Source organism: Molothrus aeneus, chromosome 24 (genome assembly GCF_037042795.1).
Source record: "Molothrus aeneus isolate 106 chromosome 24, BPBGC_Maene_1.0, whole genome shotgun sequence".
NCBI classification, from domain to species: Eukaryota; Metazoa; Chordata; class Aves; order Passeriformes; family Icteridae; genus Molothrus; species Molothrus aeneus.
Window position 1 is genome coordinate 1,105,054 of NC_089669.1, and position 17,756 is coordinate 1,122,809.

Sequence of the window (17,756 nt, forward strand, 5' to 3'; positions counted from 1 at the left end):
GGTGGAGTGGAAGTGCTCACAAAAGGGGCAGAGGTGGCCCTGGGACGTGGTTTGGTGGCAGCGGCTGAAGGTTGGGTTTGATGATCTTGGAGGCGTTTCCCAGCCTGCAGGATTCTGTGTTCCACAGGAGAGGGGGGACAGCAGCTTTGGCCATGGCCCCCACCCCGGGCACACCCTGGTGTCCCAGCAGGGGTGACAGCTCCAGGCAGTCGGGTTCAGTGGTTCCTCCATGGCTCACATTGATGCAGCTGCAAGCACATTAAAGAGTCCAGCAGCAAAGCACACCCACAGTTAATAAAACACAGATTTTCATCTGAAATCATTGCCTGAAATAGCTCCCTCATGGAGGCAGGGAGGCTCTGGGGGGACAGTGTGTCCTGCCTGGGCACGTCCCTTCACCAAGGACTGAGCTCCACCAGTGCCCCCAGGGCCCTCCAGACACCCAGCAAGGGAGAGCAGCCAGCAGAGCCCTGGCAGAGCAGGGCACACCACCAGCTCCGAGCCCTAAAGAACAAGTGCCTGTCTGGATAATTCCAGAAAAATCCCACCAGCCTGCAGGATCACACAATTCCCACCCAAACAACCTGAGGACGGTGAACTCTCAGTCAGGTTCAACCAAACAATTCCATGTTGAATGTGGTGAGTTCCTCTGAGGGCTGGTGGGTTCTTCCCCAGGGTAATTCCAGGAGATGCTGTCATGGCCTGAGAAGGGAGAGGCTTCCCCAGGGCACCTCGGAGAGATCCTCTCTCGCCCTGAGGAGGGTCAGGTTTGTGCCTGGCAGGAGCTGCCTCTGCTCAGCCCGGCGGAGAGAGGCTGTTGAGCAGCAGTTTCAAGTGCAGGCTGAGAGGGAAGCTAAAGTGACCAATAAAGTCTCTCTTCAGCACTTGTAGAGCCTTTGGGATGCTCTTATAAATCAAAGCCTGCAGGTAGGCTCAGGTGCTGGAGCACAGAAGCACAAACAGCATTAATGAGGCCGTGGAACATCGTCCCCACGGCGGCAGAGGCAGAGGGGAGGGGGTTTCATCTCGCAGAGCCGGTGCCTCTAATGATGGTGCAAGTCCTTCAGAAGGAAAAAAGGGACAGTCTGGGGAAAAGGACCTTCTGGGCTGGCTCCTTCCCAAAGATCCAGGAGCTGCTCATGTTGCCTGCCTGCTAATTGGAGTTGGCTGTAACTGATTTAGAAAGCGATGGCCTTAGGGAGCTGAGATTGTTGTTTGTGTTTGTCTGGGATTAAATACAGATGGAATTAAAACGAGGGGGGAAGAAAACCCCACAACAAACCCTCGGCTGCGGGAGGAAGCTTTGATGGAATGAATTCCTGCTGCTGGCTCGGGGTCTCGGTGCCATTCCCATGGAAGCAACGGGGAAACAATGAAAGGGTAGAGGCAGAAATAGAAAGCAAAAAGATGAGTGGACTCTGATGAAAGGAGTCATATTAATAATGAAAACTGGATGGTTTGAAGCTGCTTTAGAGTGAATTTTCAAGGCACAGAGCCCCTGGGGAGCAGGTGAAGGCACAAACCACAGCACTCCAGATGCTCAGAGCAGGACCTGGCCCCCAGCCAGGCTCTGGCAGCACAAAATGCAGGAGGAGACAGGGAAATACCTAAATACCTGCTGGCTTGGGCTGGCCAGGCCATTTTCCTCCAACACCAGGAAAATTGGGGTCTCATGGCTTGAGGTCACGGCAAGATTCCTTCACAGCTGAGCGCAAGCCATGACACAACCAATAAATCATGGCAGTGGCATAGCAGGAGGCCGGGGATCATTAGCAGATCCTCCCTGCAGAGGTGTGGGTGTGCAGGGGGGCTGTGCTGCTTCTGAGCAACAGAAGAGGAAGGCAAGAAGGGGCTCAGCTCCTCTGCCATTGAGCAGTGGCCTCGTGCACAGAGGCTGCCCTGGCTGCCAGCCCTCCCTCACTGGGAAAATCTGTCCTGGGAGGGAACTTTCCATATCAGCTCTGAGCCTTGGCTCAGTTTGTAGCCCTTGTTTCAAAAGCTTTAGGAACATTTGATACCTGGTCTGGTTTTAGTGAGAGCAATTCAAAGAACCCCTCCCCTTGTTGGAACTGCAGCTTCTGGGGGCAGGGGATGGCAAACGGCCCCGTGGTGCCCCTCAGGTCACCTCAGAGCTGGCTGGAGGTGACTGAGCAGCTCCCTTGTGACCCTCCCAGGGTGAGGGGAGAGATGAGGATCTGACTCCGTGTTTGAGAAGGTTTGATTTATTATTTTATGATATATATGACATTAAAACTATACTAAAAGAATAGAAGAAAGGATAGAAGAAAGGATTTTATCAGAAGGCTGGCTAAGAATAGAATAGACAGGAATGATAACAAAGGTTTGTGGCTCAGCTCTCTGTCCGAGCCAGCTGGGCTCTGATTGGCCATTGATTAGAAACAACCACATGAGCCCAATCCCAGATGCACCTGTTGCATTCCACAGCAGCAGAGAACCATTGGTTACATTTTGTTCCTGAGGCCTCTCAGCTTCTCAGGAGGAAAAGTCCCAAGGAAAGGATTTTCCATAAGAGATGTCTGTGACAGTCCCTTTCCTCCCAACACCATCCCCTGCCCCTTCCAGCACCCCTGGCACTGTCCCTGGCTGGCTGCAGATCTCTGCCAGGGCTCATCCCGGTGATGCCAGGGCTCCTGATGTTCCTGGGGCTGGCTGCACACACCCCAGGGCTGGCTCTGGGGATCCAGCAGGGATCCAGGGCTCTGCAGGGAGTCAGGCTGCACGGCTGGGGCTGTGGGAAGGTTCTGAGCCTGCTCCTCACACAGGGAGCTGGTTCTGGGGTCTGCAGTGTCCCAGGCACAAACACTCAGCCCCTACAGCAGCAGCAACCAAAACTGCCCAGAGACCAAGACCTTTCTCCAAAAGCAGAAAAACCCTTTGTGAACTGTCTAGGATGAGGAACAAAACCCTCCTTGAGACACTCCAGCAAATACTCCTACAATGATATCGCTTTCAAACCTGTGTTTCAGCAGGCTGGTATTGAGTCTGAAGATGAAGGTGTGACTGCTGAGAGCTGGAGGTGTCTGTAGTTTGTCACAGGTGAATTTTAGAAAGAAAACAGAAATATTTGACAGTGCCTTCAGCAGCTCAGCTCCTCGTTGCTGGGGATGGATGAAGTGGTTAAGTGAAGGTGTCTTCTCTCTGTGCTTTCTTGGTTTCTCTGCCTCCCTGTTGGCACACGCATCCACATTCTCTGTTCCTCTCCCATCTGCTTCCCCTTCCCAAAATTCGAACATTTCACTCTTAAAATTCTGCCTTCATGTATATGAATGAACGAGGAAAATATCACTGCAAGCCACGAGGGCTGGGTGCTGGGATGGGGCTGGGATGGGCTCTGCTCTGCACGAGGGCTGGGTGCTGGGATGGGGCTGGGATGGGCTCTGCTCTGCACAAGGGCTGGGTGCTGGGATGGGCTCTGCTCTGCACAAGGGCTGGGTGCTGGGATGGTGCTGGGATGGGCTCTGATCTGCACAAGGGCTGGGTGCTGGGATGGGGCTGGGATGGGCTCTGCTCTGTACAAGGGCTGGGTGCTGGGATGGGGCTGGGATGGGCTCTGCTCTGTACAAGGGCTGGGTGCTGGGATGGTGCTGGGATGGGCTCTGCTCTGTACAAGGGCTGGGTGCTGGGATGGGCTCTGCTCTGCACAAGGGCTGGGTGCTGGGATGGGGCTGGGATGGGCTCTGCTCTGCACAAAGGCTGGGTGCTGGGATGGGGCTGGGATGGGCTCTGCTCTGCACAAGGGCTGGGTGCTGGGATGGGGCTGGGATGGGCTCTGATCTGCACGAGGGCTGGGTGCTGGGATGGGCTCTGCTCTGTACAAGGGCTGGGTGCTGGGATGGGCTCTGCTCTGCACAAGGGCTGGGTGCTGGGATGGGCTCTGCTCTGCACAAGGGCTGGGTGCTGGGATGGGGCTGGGATGGGCTCTGATCTGTACAAGGGCTGGGTGCTGGGATGGGGCTGGGATGGGCTCTGATCTGCACGAGGGCTGGGTGCTGGGATGGGCTCTGATCTGCACCACAAAGCCCCTCGGAGCTGTGGTGGCCTCCAGCCCTGCCTGGTTGTGGTGCTGGTGCTGAGCATCCCCACCAGGAGCCTGTTTCCCCACCAGGCTCTCAGTTGTGCCTCTCAGGTGCTGAATTTGGGCAGGCAGGGGTGGTGCTGACCCAAAATCCCGGTGAGATGGGGGCTCCACTCCAGCATCAGCAGGGAGGGGGCTCTGGCTGCGCTGCTGGCCTGGCTCCACGCCCCTCGGGGCTGTAACTGGAGCAGCACTTTGGGGAGATGAGGCCCCTGGAGCAGGGGAAGCTCTGAGGGAAGCAGCCCAAAGGACAGCACAGGGGGAGCCGCTCCAGTGTTGAATTACTGAGCCACACACGCAGTGTTTGCCTAACCAGCTAGACCTGAATTGCTGTTCAAACACTGCTCTGCTGCCTGACGCTGGCAATCAGGGAGCTAATTACACTGGATTAGGGTTTTTCTCTTAATTACATGAAAAATTTAGCGCGGCTGATGTTCATGAGGCTGCAGGGGATTAGGGCGGAAGCCACGTGTTTACCTACAGGTCAATGATGGAGCAGGGCAGGAATGTGCTGGGGCTTTGTGCCTGCACCCCTGCACCCAGCCTGGGCCCAGCTCCTGCTGCTGATGTTGGGAAGGGGACAGAGGGACAGGGACAGAGGGACAGGGACAGACGTGTGCCCTGAGCCCAGCCCAGCAAACCCTGCTGCAGCCCAGGCCTGAGCAGCGTTCCATGTGTTGCACACACAGATTGTTCAGAGCCAGCTCATCTGCTTATCTGCTGATTGACTCTGAGATGCTGCAAAGGGCATGTGCCGAAGGCTTAGGGAGTTTCAGTGCAGAGATGGAGGAGATTTTGCTTTTTATTTTTATTTTTATCCTTGATCTGCCCCAGAATAGCACTGGGGAAGCAGCTCAGAGGGGCAGCAGGAGCTTTCCTCACACACCAGGAACCTGAGCTACCTCAAACCTCCGTCTGATGGAGATTGGGGCATGAATGAGCAAACAGATTCAGTGCCAGGGATTTATTGCAGAGCCTCCAATCAGGAACCCTCGGTGCTTCCAGGACAGGGAATGCACCAGCCAATGTCCCCAGCCCTGCTGGCCCTGCCTGGTGCCCTCCTGCAGGTGACATTGCTGCAGCTCCTGCGTGCCCAGGGATGCTGAGGCAGCCCCAAGCACGGAGCCAGCCCCTGCTGGGGCTTTGCCAGAGCCCAGGCAGGCAGCAGGGCCAGGGGAGGCCTGCAGGGAGCCCTGGGGCGCTGCCAGCCTGCCCGGGGCTCTCTGTCCTCACACGACCTCCGGAGACCCAGCCCTTTGTGAGGCTCTGCCCCGGTTCACAGGCGGAAAGTGCCCATTGCCAGCTGCAGCTCTGCCCCTGCTGGGCAGGAGGGCCTGGGGGCTGGGAGAGACTCCTCATTTCCCTCATTTCCCTCATTTCCCGGGATCTGAGCTGAGCTGAGCTCGGTAATTCTCTCACATCCTCTGCCCCAGCAAGGTTAGATCTGATCAGTAACACATGACTGGCTCTGCATGCACAAGTGAAACCAAAAATGTGCACGGCCTCCTTGTTCACCTGCTGGCTCCTGCCTGACCCAGAGCAGCGCAGAACCACCAGGCAGGGTTTATCCACAGCTTTATAAACCCCAAAGACAATAAAATCTGCATTCTCTTATTTCCTTCTGGGTTTTGGCCCTCGGCAGCTCCGAGTTTGTCTCGTGTTCCAGCATCCCCCCGAGGTGCTGGGCAGGAAATCGAAGCCATTTCAAACATATTACTTACATGATGTTTTCAAAGAGGAAAGAGAATAATATTTCCTGAGGAGCCCTGTGGCTCCCACCTGATCAGCTGGAAGCCGTGGCTTTGGAGAAACAGGGTTTTTGTGTGGCAATTTTTGACAGTCATTTAGTTTTTTCCTCCTTGGGGAGAATCTCGACTCACTGAAGCTCGTTTAGAGCAAACTTCACATTAGACAGTCTTGTCTAAGTGGCTTTTGATGCCATTTTACATGGCCACTCAAGGTCAACAAAGCAAAGCAAGCAGGACCAATCCCTTCAGCTGTGAAATGCAGAGCTGGAGGAGGATGTTCCTGGGGAGAGGGAGCCTGGCACGGAGCTGTGCAGGATTATTCAGCTGGAAGGGCACAGGTGAGGTGTGGACACACAACACAGATGCAGGGCTATTTTGGGGGCTTTGGGCAAGAGCTGCAAATGGTTTGTGACAAGCAGATACCTGGTGCCTCCCTCGCCCTAAATAGCACCAGAATGACACCAGCTGTGGGCTTGCTCTGGTGCTCTCTGTGCCTCACAGAGCTCAGGCTCAGCACTCGGCCCTGTTCTCCTGTTTTTCACTCCCCAGACGCCTCTCACACCTCCCTCCACCCCTGCGTGTGTCCTGCAGACAGAGCCAGGCAGTTCTGGGTTTCTGTCCTGGCTCCTGTGTTCCTTTGGGTGCCTCCAACACTGAGCCCAGCTCTGGCTCAGGGCAAAGGGGAGAACAAGGGCAGAGAATGGGAAAAGGCCGGGAATGACCCTTCCCAGGGTTTGTGGCACCCAGAGGGCTCAGGGGCAGCCTGGCTGTGTCCACCCAGCCAACCCTGCAGTGCCCCTCCAGGCTGCCAGGCCCACAGGATGAGAGCAGGATGCTGGAGGAATAAAAACCCCTCTGCCTGCTCCTGGAGCCATCACCTCCCCAAAAATCAAACAGGAGGGGAAAGGGAGAAGGGGATTATTGCTGAACAGAGGGAAGGGACGTCCCTGCTCCCTGGGGACAGATTAGAGAGGACAGGGTTTGTGCCCCGAGCTCTCCTCCTCCTGGCAGGAAGCCCCCAGGACCCTGAGTGTTCCACCCTTTGAGGGCTGTGTTTGATGCTGCTGGCCCTGGACCCCCAGCAATTGTCTCTTTCCAACAAGTGCTCCAAAGGAATCAGCTCTGCTCCTGCTCAGCATGCCCTGATCCTGGAGCCCCCCAGATTAACAGCCTCTACCTCCTGCTTTCGTACTGAGCCCTCCCCTGCACTGGATTTCCTCAGAACTATAGGGGAAAATCTTGTGGGCACCTCATACATCATTTTGTACACCTCACTGCTGGTTTGGGCTGGTTTAGGGCTGGTCTGGGCCTTGCAGAGGTGGTTGCAGCACCAGGGTGTGCAGAGCCTGCCTGGGGGCACGGAATGGGAAGGAGCTTCCCTCTGGATGGGAGGGAGAGCTGGGCCTCCAGGAGAAGACAATGCTGCTGATTTAAAGCACCATCCAAAGCAATCCAGCCTCGCCAGCCCAAATTTCACTCTAATGAATCCATCCCCGGAAGAATACTACTTAATTAATTAGCAGCTCATTTGCATGAGGTGGCATGTTATTAAAGTTGTGCTGCTGCAAGTAGGGCTGTGACAAGGTGTGAGCTGACAGCTTTTCAAATAAAAAGTCTTTTCAAGGAATGATCCCCTGAACTGGCAGCTTTGTTCTGAAGGAGCCTCTCGTGCAGCAATGAATTAAAGACGTGGGGCTGCTGATTGGGCCCTGCATGGTGCCTGTGTGCCACCCTCCCTGCCTCATCCAGAGCAGCTCTGCACGAGGCTGGAGGGAGCACAGGGGTGGGAGAGCCTGGAGCAGGAAAGAACCTCCCCAGTGGCAATTGCTCACAGGGGTTTGTCCTGTCAGGGTGGCTGAGCTGCTCCTTTCCCCTCCAGAGCCCTGCAGAAAGGCAGCAGGGGATCCTGCTCCCCATCCCTTTCCCCGTGGCAGGGGAGGAGCTGTGTTGATGGAATAAATGTTCGTGGAATCTCTTCTCCTGGCAGGTCCAACATTGTGGGTGCCCCCACACAGAAAATGAGGCTGGAGCCCCCTGCCTGCCCCTGCTCGGGTGCTGCCCACCCTGCCTGCCCACTCTGCTCCCCTCTTCCCACCCCCTGGATGCCAAGGGAGAAACCCAGGCCCAGCTGCTCAGCCAGGAGAGCCAGAGATGCTGCAGGGCAGGGATTGTCTGAGCCAAGGGCAATTTTAAACTCCCGGTTTCATCCATTGGGAAAGGTGGGCTCCAGGTGAGAGGGGACACGTGTGGCTCTCCTGGGGCAGTGTTGGGATGGTCCCACCAGGGTCTGAAATGCAGACTTTGTGCAGACTTTCTCCCCAGAGTTTTGCAAGGGCAGCCCCAGCAGTGATTAGTGGGAGTATTTAATGTTCAGTTGGACAGTGTGAGCTGGGAGAGGATGGATTTTCTCCTCCCTCAGGGAGCAGAGCTGCTCTCAGGAGCTGCTTTGCTCCCAGCCTGACAGGACCATGAGCTCCTGCAGGGAACCATCCATGGAGGCTTTGGGGCCAAGGCAAAGGTGATGCCCACGGTGACAGAGCCATTCCCTCCTAATCTGAGAGAAATGCATCAAGAAAATGTGACAGGAGAGAAAGAGCCTGGGAGAGAGGGAGCCTGCAGGTAATGAAGTTAATTGGATGTGCTGATTTGAATGGAACGTGCATGTAAGGTTTGTCATTAGCTTTCTCAGGGACACATCTCTGATTTAAAGGAAAGGCACCCAATGGGATTCCTGTTGAGCTGAATTCTGAGGGGAGGCTTCCCACGTGGAGCCCAGTCCCACCCTGCGGCTCCTGCCTGCAGGAAGGCTGGGGGGGGACATGGGGAGGGGTCCTGCAGGGGCCTGGCACACCTGCATTGGCAAACTCACATCCCACATGTGGGCTGGACTGGCTGAAGGATCCTCAGAAATCCCCACACCCCTCTGGGTTCAGTGATGACCTGGAAATGGGTCCAGCCCCGATGTCAGCAGGGAGTCTGGGGTACTTCACTCCCAGAGGGCCTGAAGGGCTCTTGGAAACCTTTTGGGTAACAATTTGCAGTTCCAGGTGTGGATTCTCCCCTCCTGGAGGTTGCTGTGGGGGTCAGAGGATGCAGGACCAGGAGAATCATGCAGGGCCAGATTTCACTTCGCTGCCATTACAAAAATCAGCAAGTTCAGGCAGTGCCTGCTGCTCCTGGCCCTGGGAATCCTCTCAGGAGCCCCTCCAGTGCCTCCCTGGCTGTTTCCACATGGAATCCCAAAGTGCTTTGGGACCCATGAGGCCCCTGCAGAGGTGGGGAGGAGTTCATGGGTGGCCCTGCTGCAGGACCCAGGCTGGGGAATCAGCTCCTCATGCATGGACTTATTCAGCTGTTTTCTCTGGCACCAGGAATTCCATCCTGAGTCAGCCTGGTGGAAACACCCCTAATGAAAACAGACAGGTAATTTAATCATGGAAAGTTCCTGCAAAGAGATTCGATGTCTCCTAATGGGAGCCTGCTGGGGGGGAGTGCAGAGCTACCCCAGCACTGGCACTGCCTGGGCACAGCACCTGAGGGGAACTTTCCTGCACGAGGTGTGCTGGAGCTTCATGTCAGATTAGATCCTTGAGTGGCTCCTACACGCTGCCACAATGTGGTATTTTGCTAATCTCTGGTGATAAAGCCCAGCTTAGCCTGCAGCTGCATTGTGGGGGTATTAGAGAGCTCAGTGTGAGCCCGGCTCTGCGGGGCTGCAGCTCCTGCACCCAGCACATCCTGCTCCTCCACCGGGCTGCCCTGAGAGCAGGGACGAGTTTGCATTTGCAGATTGGGTCCTGAGGCACTTCTCAGGAGGGATTTGTAAACATCCAGCAGGAGGGAAGGGCTGGATGTGGCCCGGGCAGCTCCTCAGGTCCCTGTCCAAGCGTGGCAGCCCGTGGTGTGTCCTCCTGGGCTCTGCTGTCCCTCTGATTCCTGTTTCCAGCTCCTGGGGTGCCTCTCCCCACCCCTGTGCTCCACCCATCCCCACCTCTTCCCTCGGTGCCCCTCTCCTGATCCCTTTTCACAGCCATCACCCTGCCGGGAGAGGAGACAGGGAGAGGGAGGGGACAGGAGCAAAGAGGATCAGGGGATCCCAGCCCATCCCTGTGCTCCCCTCTCCCCCAGGGCCCTGGGTTGGGGATGAGCCCAGAGGGGCAGGGCTGGTCCCAGCCCCTGCTCCAGGGACGGCTCAGGAGCTGTCAGGCGCCGGGAGGGCACCCACACGCGAGGCAGAGGAATGGTTTCCCTCTCCAAACGTCAACAAGACGCTTCCTGCTGTGTGAGATGATCCCTTTCTTCCTCCCCGGCCTCGGGAATCATCGCTCTTCTCTCTGACATCATCATTTGTTGCCATGGAAACCGAGCCCCGAGCAAGAGATGCAGCGGAGCATCCTGGTGTCACTGGGTGCCCCTCGGCCTGGGGGCTCTGGGGGCTCTGGGGGCTCTGGGGGCTCTGGGGGCTCTGGGCCTTCAACACCCGCCCAGGGAGTGGCTCTGCTGTCCCCTTGTCCTGGGCCCTGGGCCACCTCATGGTGGCAGAGTCCCTGAGAGCCCCAGGGCTGCTCCCTGGCCCTTGTGGGGGCAGGAGGGCACAGACAGTGCACAGCACCCCGTGCTGTGCCCCAAAACTCCAACCCAGGCACCAAACCCATCCCAGGCTCCCCTTCCAGGCACAGCTCCAAGCCCTCAGCCGGGCTGGAGAGGCTGTGGGGCACTGCCTCCAGCCCAGAGCTGCAATTCCCAGTTGGAATTGGTCTGCACCAGCCTTGTCCAGTGGTATCTCTCTTTATTAGCCCTGTCTGACCTCATTACTAGAAAGAAGCTCAATTTAACGAGCTGCTGGTGCCCTGAGGGAACTCTGGAAAACAGTTGTTTTTCACAAAGGCTGCTGATCCTTCATGTCCGGGCTTCCATTCCTGTCTGGCCATTAATCAGCCCTTTGTACGGTGGTGGCTGTGGAGCCCTGACAGCCCCGCGTTCCTGCTCTTTATTCCTCGGTGATTTCTGTCCCTCTGTCCCTGCTGCAGCGTGGGTGACTCAGTGGCAGCACCCAGTAAGGCACTGGGCTCATACTGGTGTGGATCTGCCTCTGATTCTTGGTATTTCACAGGGGCTGTGACAATCCTATTTCTCACAGGAGGAATTAAAGCAGGATTTGACCTTCTGCCTTTTGGGGGATTTTGCTTTCTTTGACCTTCTGCCTTTGGGGGGATTTTGCTTTCTTTGACCTTCTGCCTTTTGGGGGGATTTTGCTTTCTTTGACCTTCTGCCTTTTGGGGGATTTTGCTTGCTGAAAATTCAGGGCTTTCAAGGCAGGCTTGGGCTGGCAGCTTAATCCTGCCAGGGGCTCCTGTGCCTGGCTGTGGGCGTTCCACAGACCACTCACATTCCCTCCTGATGTTCTGCTATAGCACTGAACACTCGGGAGGTAAAGGGGAAAAGAGAGAAATGCAGAGAATGAATGTGTTTGTGTGTGTCCAACATGTCTGAACATGGCAGGAGGCACCGGGGCCCTTTCCGAGGGGAGCATTTATTTGGAGAGGGTGCAGGGGAGCAGCTCTGCTCTCCTGGGCTCTTCCCGCTGGGCTGACTCATTTCTCAGCTAAACCACGAGATTTTTAACAACCTGCTCTCTTAGCTCCCGAGGACAGAAAAAGAGGCTCCTTTCTGTGCCAGTCCTACCTCTTCCGAAGGTTTGGCCTTTGGGTTTTCCTGCCTTTTGCTCCGTTACGCAGCCAGGCAGGGAACCCCGGGGCCGCAGAAAGGGCTGGGGCAGCACAGCCCGGCGGGAGCCGACGGCATCTATGGGATAAGGAGCTTTCCTAGAGCCGCCTTCCCTCTCCTGGAGGGGCAGCAGGTGCATCCCGGCAATTCCCGGCAATTCCCGGGGCATCCTGGCAATTCCCGGCAATTCCCGGCAATTCCCGACACATCCCGACTCATCTCCGGCAATTCCCGGTACATCCCGGCAATTCCCGGCACATCCCGACAATTCCCGGTACATCCCGACTCATCTCCGGCAATTCCCGGTACATCCCGGCAATTCCCGGCAATTCCCGGCAATTCCCGGCAATTCCTGACACATCCCGACAATTCCCGGTACATCCCGACTCATCTCCGGCAATTCCCGGTACATCCTTGGCGCATTCCCGGCACATCCCAGCACATTCCCGGTACATTCCCGGTACATCCCGACTCATCTCCGGCAATTCCCGGTACATCCCGGCAATTCCCGGCACATCCCGACTCATCTCCGGCAATTCCTGACACATCCTTGGCACATTCCCGGTACATCCCGGCAATTCCCTGCACATCTTTGGCACATTCCCGGCACATCCCGACTCATCTCCGGCAATTCCCGGCACATCCCAGCACATTCCCGGTACATTCCCGGTACATCCCAACTCATCTCCGGCAGTTCCCCGTTCATCCCCGGCTCATCCCCGGCCCAGCAGCGCTGTCGCTGCCGGCCCGTGGCTCGCCCAGCCCCGTTCCCATCCCGTGGCTCTCCAAACGCGCAGATCCTGGTGGGAAGGACAACGTACGGAGTTTGTTTATCCCGCTGCCCACGGCCCCCGAGGCCATCAATTATTAACTCGGGGAAGTGAAGGCGCTTCCTCCGCAGCAGCGGCTGCTGGCAGGGACGGGGCTTGTCACAGCCCGGGCAGGTTTTCCTGCGGGAGCAGGGCGGTGTTTGGGAGGCACGGAGGGATGCTTGGACCGTGTGGGGCTGTGCCAGAGCTCTGCTCGCTCAGCACAACGGGCTGGGCTGGCCTGGCCTCGCTGAATCCTCCAGGCAGGGAAGTGGCAGCAGCATCCTCAGGTTTCAAGCAGGGATGATGCTCCAGGAGGATTCCGTGGCAGGAAGAGGTGGTGGGGATTATCTAAGTGTCATTCTATAGGTGTCTAGAGAATTAAAAAATACCTCTGCAGAATCTTAGCTTTGCTGTTGGCTGTAGAGTTTTGTGGTCTCCTTTCAGGTTTATTTTAGAGAGAATCTTAAAAGTTTACAGTTTTCCTTCCCCCTGGATGGTCAATCATGGCTCACTGGAGGTCTCTGTGCTCGCCTTGCAACCACAAAACTCTCTCATTATTTCTCCTGGAGTGAAGAAATCACACTGGCTACAGTGGAGACAGAACCTTTGCTCCAGCTCCTGCTCCCACACGCTGCCTCTGCTCCGTCTGCAGTTCAGAGCTGAGATTTTTGGATTCATTCCCTTTCCTACCTTGTCCCCCTCCTCCCCTCACCCCAAAACAAAGGCAGAATTTGGCAGCTGGGAGGTGCCCCCTGACCTCTGTGTGTGTTTTGTGCTGCAGATCCGGGCGGACGGGCCGCCCCAGGGCGGGATCCAGTACGAGGTGGTGCCGGTGTTCAAGGACGGCAGCCCGGTGCTGCGGGACATGGCCTTCTCCACCGACCACAAGTACCTGTACGTCATGTCAGAGCGCCAGGTGAGTGAGTGCCCCCTGCCCTGCCCTGCCCGGGGCATTCCTGCTCCCTTCCTTGTGCCCGTGTGTGTGCACAGGGGTCCCAGGGTGAGGGGAGAGACGAGGATCTGACTCCATGGTTCAGAAGGCTGATTTATTATTTTATGATATATATTACATTAAAACTATACTAAAAGAATAGAAGAAAGGATTTCATCAGAAGGCTGGCTAAGAATAGAAAAAGAAAGAATGATAACAAAGGTTTGTGGCTTGGACTCTCTGTCCGAGCCAGCTGGGCTGTGATTGGCCATTGATTAGAAACAACCACATGAGCCCAATCCCAGATGCACCTGTTGCATTCCACAGCAGCAGATAACCACTGCTTACATTTTGTTCCTGAGGCCTCTCAGCTTCTCAGGAGGAAAAGTCCCAAGGAAAGGATTTTCCATCAAAGATGCCTGTGACACTTCCTCAGCACTGTGCTCTGGGGATCAGCCCCAAGGGGCTGGATGGGGATAAGGGCTTGGAGGGCCAGGAGGAGCTCGGGTTTTTCTGCCCCTGAGCAGAGATTGGCAGCAGTGCCTGGGGGAGAGCTGAACCTGGTTGCTCCTGGCTGGAAGGGATGGGAACTGAGCTGGTTTGGGGCTCTGAGCTGTTACTGCCTCTGTCATGAGCTGCAGGGTTCCTTGGTTATAAAGTAATTTGAAAGCAGGGAAGAAATGTTTGAGAAGAGGGCAAAGTCTTCTCCCTGCTGAAAACCTTGAGGGAGCGAACCCCTGAGGCTGAGGAAGGCATTTTGTGCTTGTTGGAGACACTCAGGGACAGACACTTGCGTCTGTAGCAGCCACAAATTTCAGATCCCATCCAGCTCGGGCTGGATAATGAGATCTGTGCAAACTTTGCAATTGAATTATTTTATTCAAATGTTAATTCTTGGTCACTTTGTGGCAGGAGCCACGTGCTGCCCATGCTCCCAGCAGGGAGGGAAGGACCCAGTGTGGATCTCAAACAGTTGAGGAAGTGTTTTCATTAGGAGCAAAGTCCAGGGGGAATGCCTCTAACTCATCTTTTATGAGGCAAGAGCGTCTTAATATTCATCAAAGCGCTAATTTGCTTAATTGTGAAACAAAAAGATGTGAAGAGAATTAGCAAATAATAGAATATTCCTGGAACATTAATTCCATTTCCAGCCGCGGCTCTGCCTTGGGGAGACTCCAGGAGCTGGGGGCTGTTGCCTCTCATTCCCTGCAGGGTTTGCCACAGGATTCGCCTGTTGCCCTTGCAGCAATGCATGCTCTGGGTCCCAAAATCCAGCAGCTCATGTATATGGATCCTGTCAGCTCCTGTGGTGACCCCAGTGCCCCCATGCTGCAGTGTGATAGGTCAGCAAAGTGCAGCCAAGGAGATATTGTTCCCTGGTTCTCTCTAAAGGAGGCTGATGATTGAAAAGGGGTCAGAACTGAGAGGAGGAGGGAGGTCCAGCAGCTCCAGAAGGTGAGGCTGTAAATGGTGGGAGGTGCCCTCAGAAGGACCAAGAATACACAGCAAAAAATGGCCTTTAAGGGCTGGAAATGGAGAACAAACCAAAATTTGCCACAGCAGAATGCCACAGGGAGCAGCTGCTCCTGGCAGGGCTGTGCTGCAGTAAACGTGGGGGGAGGATTGTTCAGAGCTGGGGTTTGATATCTGAGACAGAAGCAGGCCAGGGCTGTGTCCACACATAGCCCCAAGGAATGCCTGGGGCTGTGAATTCACCTGGGGAAGGTGCTGGGGGTTTGTGCCATTCACCTGGGGAAGGTGCTCTCCAACAGCTGCTGGCACCTCCTGAGCCCCTCTGGGCATGGGGACAGCCCTGGGACAGGCTCTGGGATGGGCTCTGGGGGCAGCTCCTGGGCCTGGGGCTGTGGGGATGGAGCTGAGGGTTGTGGGGCTGTGGGGATGGAGCTGTGGGGATGGGGTTGTGGGGATGGAGCTGTGGGGCTGTGGGGATGGAACTGTGGGGATGGAGCTGTGGGGCTGTGGGGATGGAGCTGTGGGGATGGGGCTGTGGGGATGGGGCTGTGGGGCTGTGGGGATGGAGCTGTGGGGATGGAGCTGTGGGGATGGGACTGTGGGGATGTGGGGATGGAGCTGTGGAGATGTGGGGATGGAGCTGTGGAGATGCTTCCCACAAAGGATGGAGGGAGCTCCTCGGCACGGAGCCCAGCTCCCTTCTGTGCAGGCAGCAGCCAGGACCAGCTTTGTGCAGAACTGCAGGGAAAAGAGCCTCTCCCTGCTCAGATCTGGAGCTGTGGCTGCAGGCACAGCCCTTCCCCATCCCCTGGCTCCTGTCCCAGCCCTGTCTGTGCTTTGCTCCAGTTTTTCCCTCCCTCTTTTTTTTGAGCTCTCCCTGAGCCTTTCATGTCTCGCTGCCAGCTCCTTCCAAAGCAGAATATTTGACATTTGATTTCACTCCCACAAAGCACAGAAGCAACAGTTGCACAGCCCAATCCGGGGGAGAGAGGAATAAAGAAACTTTGCTTCCAGGCACTCGGGGCTCTTGAACCACTCGGTTTAAGGGTGGTTATTAGGAGCTCTTCAGGTTCCCTTCTCTCAGCACCTGCTTTCAGACACTCACAGGGGAAAGGAGAAGTGGCTCTGACACTATATAAAGCAGGAATTCATTTCTCAGTGTTGGTGGAGCAAACAAAGCCCATTTCTGCTCACAGGCCCATTTCTGAGCAAGGCTAGGGAGAGCTGGATGGAGATGGAGATGATGGAGAGGATGGAGAGGATGGAGAGGATGGAGAGGATGGAGAGGATGGAGAGGATGGAGAGGATGGAGATGGGTGGCATTGCAAGAGCTTTGTGGGGTCCAAGGGTGGGAATAGCACTGGGTCTGGTGGGTGCTGGCAGAGTTGATCTCCCCAAAATCCCAAATTTTGGGTCCTGTCCCCAAATTCACCATGGGTTCTGTGGTGAGGGGACCAACACAGTCACAGTGAGGGGACCATGGCTCTTCTCAGCCACTGCCCAGCATGAGCTGCCTCATTTTTCACAGACAAATTCAATTAACAGTTTCTATCAGGAAAAAACAAAAAACACAAAAAAAGCCCACAAAAAATAATATATTGACATAGAATTGGTCACATTGCTGCTTCACTGATGAGACATGAGGTGCACCCAGGGCTGATCAAACAGCAGGCGAAGGGTTAATGGCAATGTCTGACAAATGTGGGGCCACCAACGCCCCCTGATTTAAAAACTCCCATTTTGTCACAGAGTCTGTCACAGAGCCCTCACCAACAACCCCTGCACGTGCAGAAAACCTTCTCTGCTCTCCCCCTTGCAGAGGGAAGGGCTGGGGCTCCCACAAGTGCTGCTGGTGCTGAGGGGTGGCTCTGTGCCTCAGCCCAGCAGCATCACTTGTCTGGCTGTCAGCGAGGCCCTTGGGCTCCCTCGGTGCCTGAAAGCTCCAGCTCCATCAGTCCTGTGGGATGAGGGTGCTCTGGTGGCCCCGAGGCTGCAGGAGCCCCCTCTGCTCCCCAGCCTGGCAGGGCTGTGGGCATTGTGTTAGCATCAGCAAAACCGGGGCCAAAGATTTTTGCTGCTCTCGACAGAAGAAGGAATTTGGTTATTTTTAAGGCAGGAGTGAGAGGAGCTCGATCAAACCCAGGGCAGGGATTGCTGGCTCCGAAAGATTTCAGCACCTAATCAAGGGCTGCAGACGTGGAATTTCAATCAGCAGGATCGAAGTGGTGGCTGGAAGGAAGATCCTGTGTTAGGGGTGAGGGAAAACATCTCAGGAGGGCCCTTTCCACCCCAGCCTGGGCATCAGGGGCTCCTGGCAGGTGGGAGCTGCAGGGGCAGAGGAGCTGGTGCTGAGCAGGCTCTCCCTCTGCCCTCCCTGCCCAAAACCACTGTGCCAACAGGAATTTTCCCTTCCTTATTTCCCAGCTCATGATGCCTCAGTTGTCGGCGCTGCTCAGGTGAACCCCCAGGTGAGGTGCTGGGGGGAACAGCAGCACCTTCCTCAGCAGGCACTGCCCAGAGTGCTGTAGGTGCAAAATTCACCTTGCAGAACCGTCCTCCACAATCCCTGCACCGCTCATGGGCTCAGGGGCTGCTCCCAGCCCAGCCAGGGCTGATCCACCCACCGGGGAGGATTTCCCTCTGCTGCTCTGAGGGCTGGAACAGAGCCGCCTCCTGCTCTGGCTGGGAGCCTCAGCACTCCCCAGGCAGAGAGAAGAGCCCAGAACCACCCCACCAACACCACCAAACACAGCAGAGCTCTGAGGGAGCCCCTGCTGCTCCAGGCAGTGCTGGATGTGCCCTCTGTGGCTTTGGATGGCGCAGGTTTGTGCTCTTTGATGGAACCAGAGAACCACAGAACGGTTTGGGTTGGGAGGGACCTCAGATCTCATCTCACCCCACCCCAGGCTGCTCCAAGCCCCATCCAAACGGGCTTTGAACTCTGCAGGGATGGGGCAGCCGCAGCTCCT

General features: G+C 56.1%; 1 protein-coding gene across 1 annotated transcript in view; it reads left to right on the forward strand.

Annotated features, from left to right (window-relative positions):
• PLXNA2 (plexin A2) overlaps positions 1-17,756 on the forward strand; it is a 143,213-nt gene that overhangs the window by 38,391 nt on the left and 87,066 nt on the right. Inside the window, exon 4 of the mRNA XM_066565353.1 lies at positions 13,165-13,299. Coding sequence (XP_066421450.1) covers positions 13,165-13,299 — 135 coding nt within the window. The remainder of the gene's footprint in view (positions 1-13,164; positions 13,300-17,756) is intronic.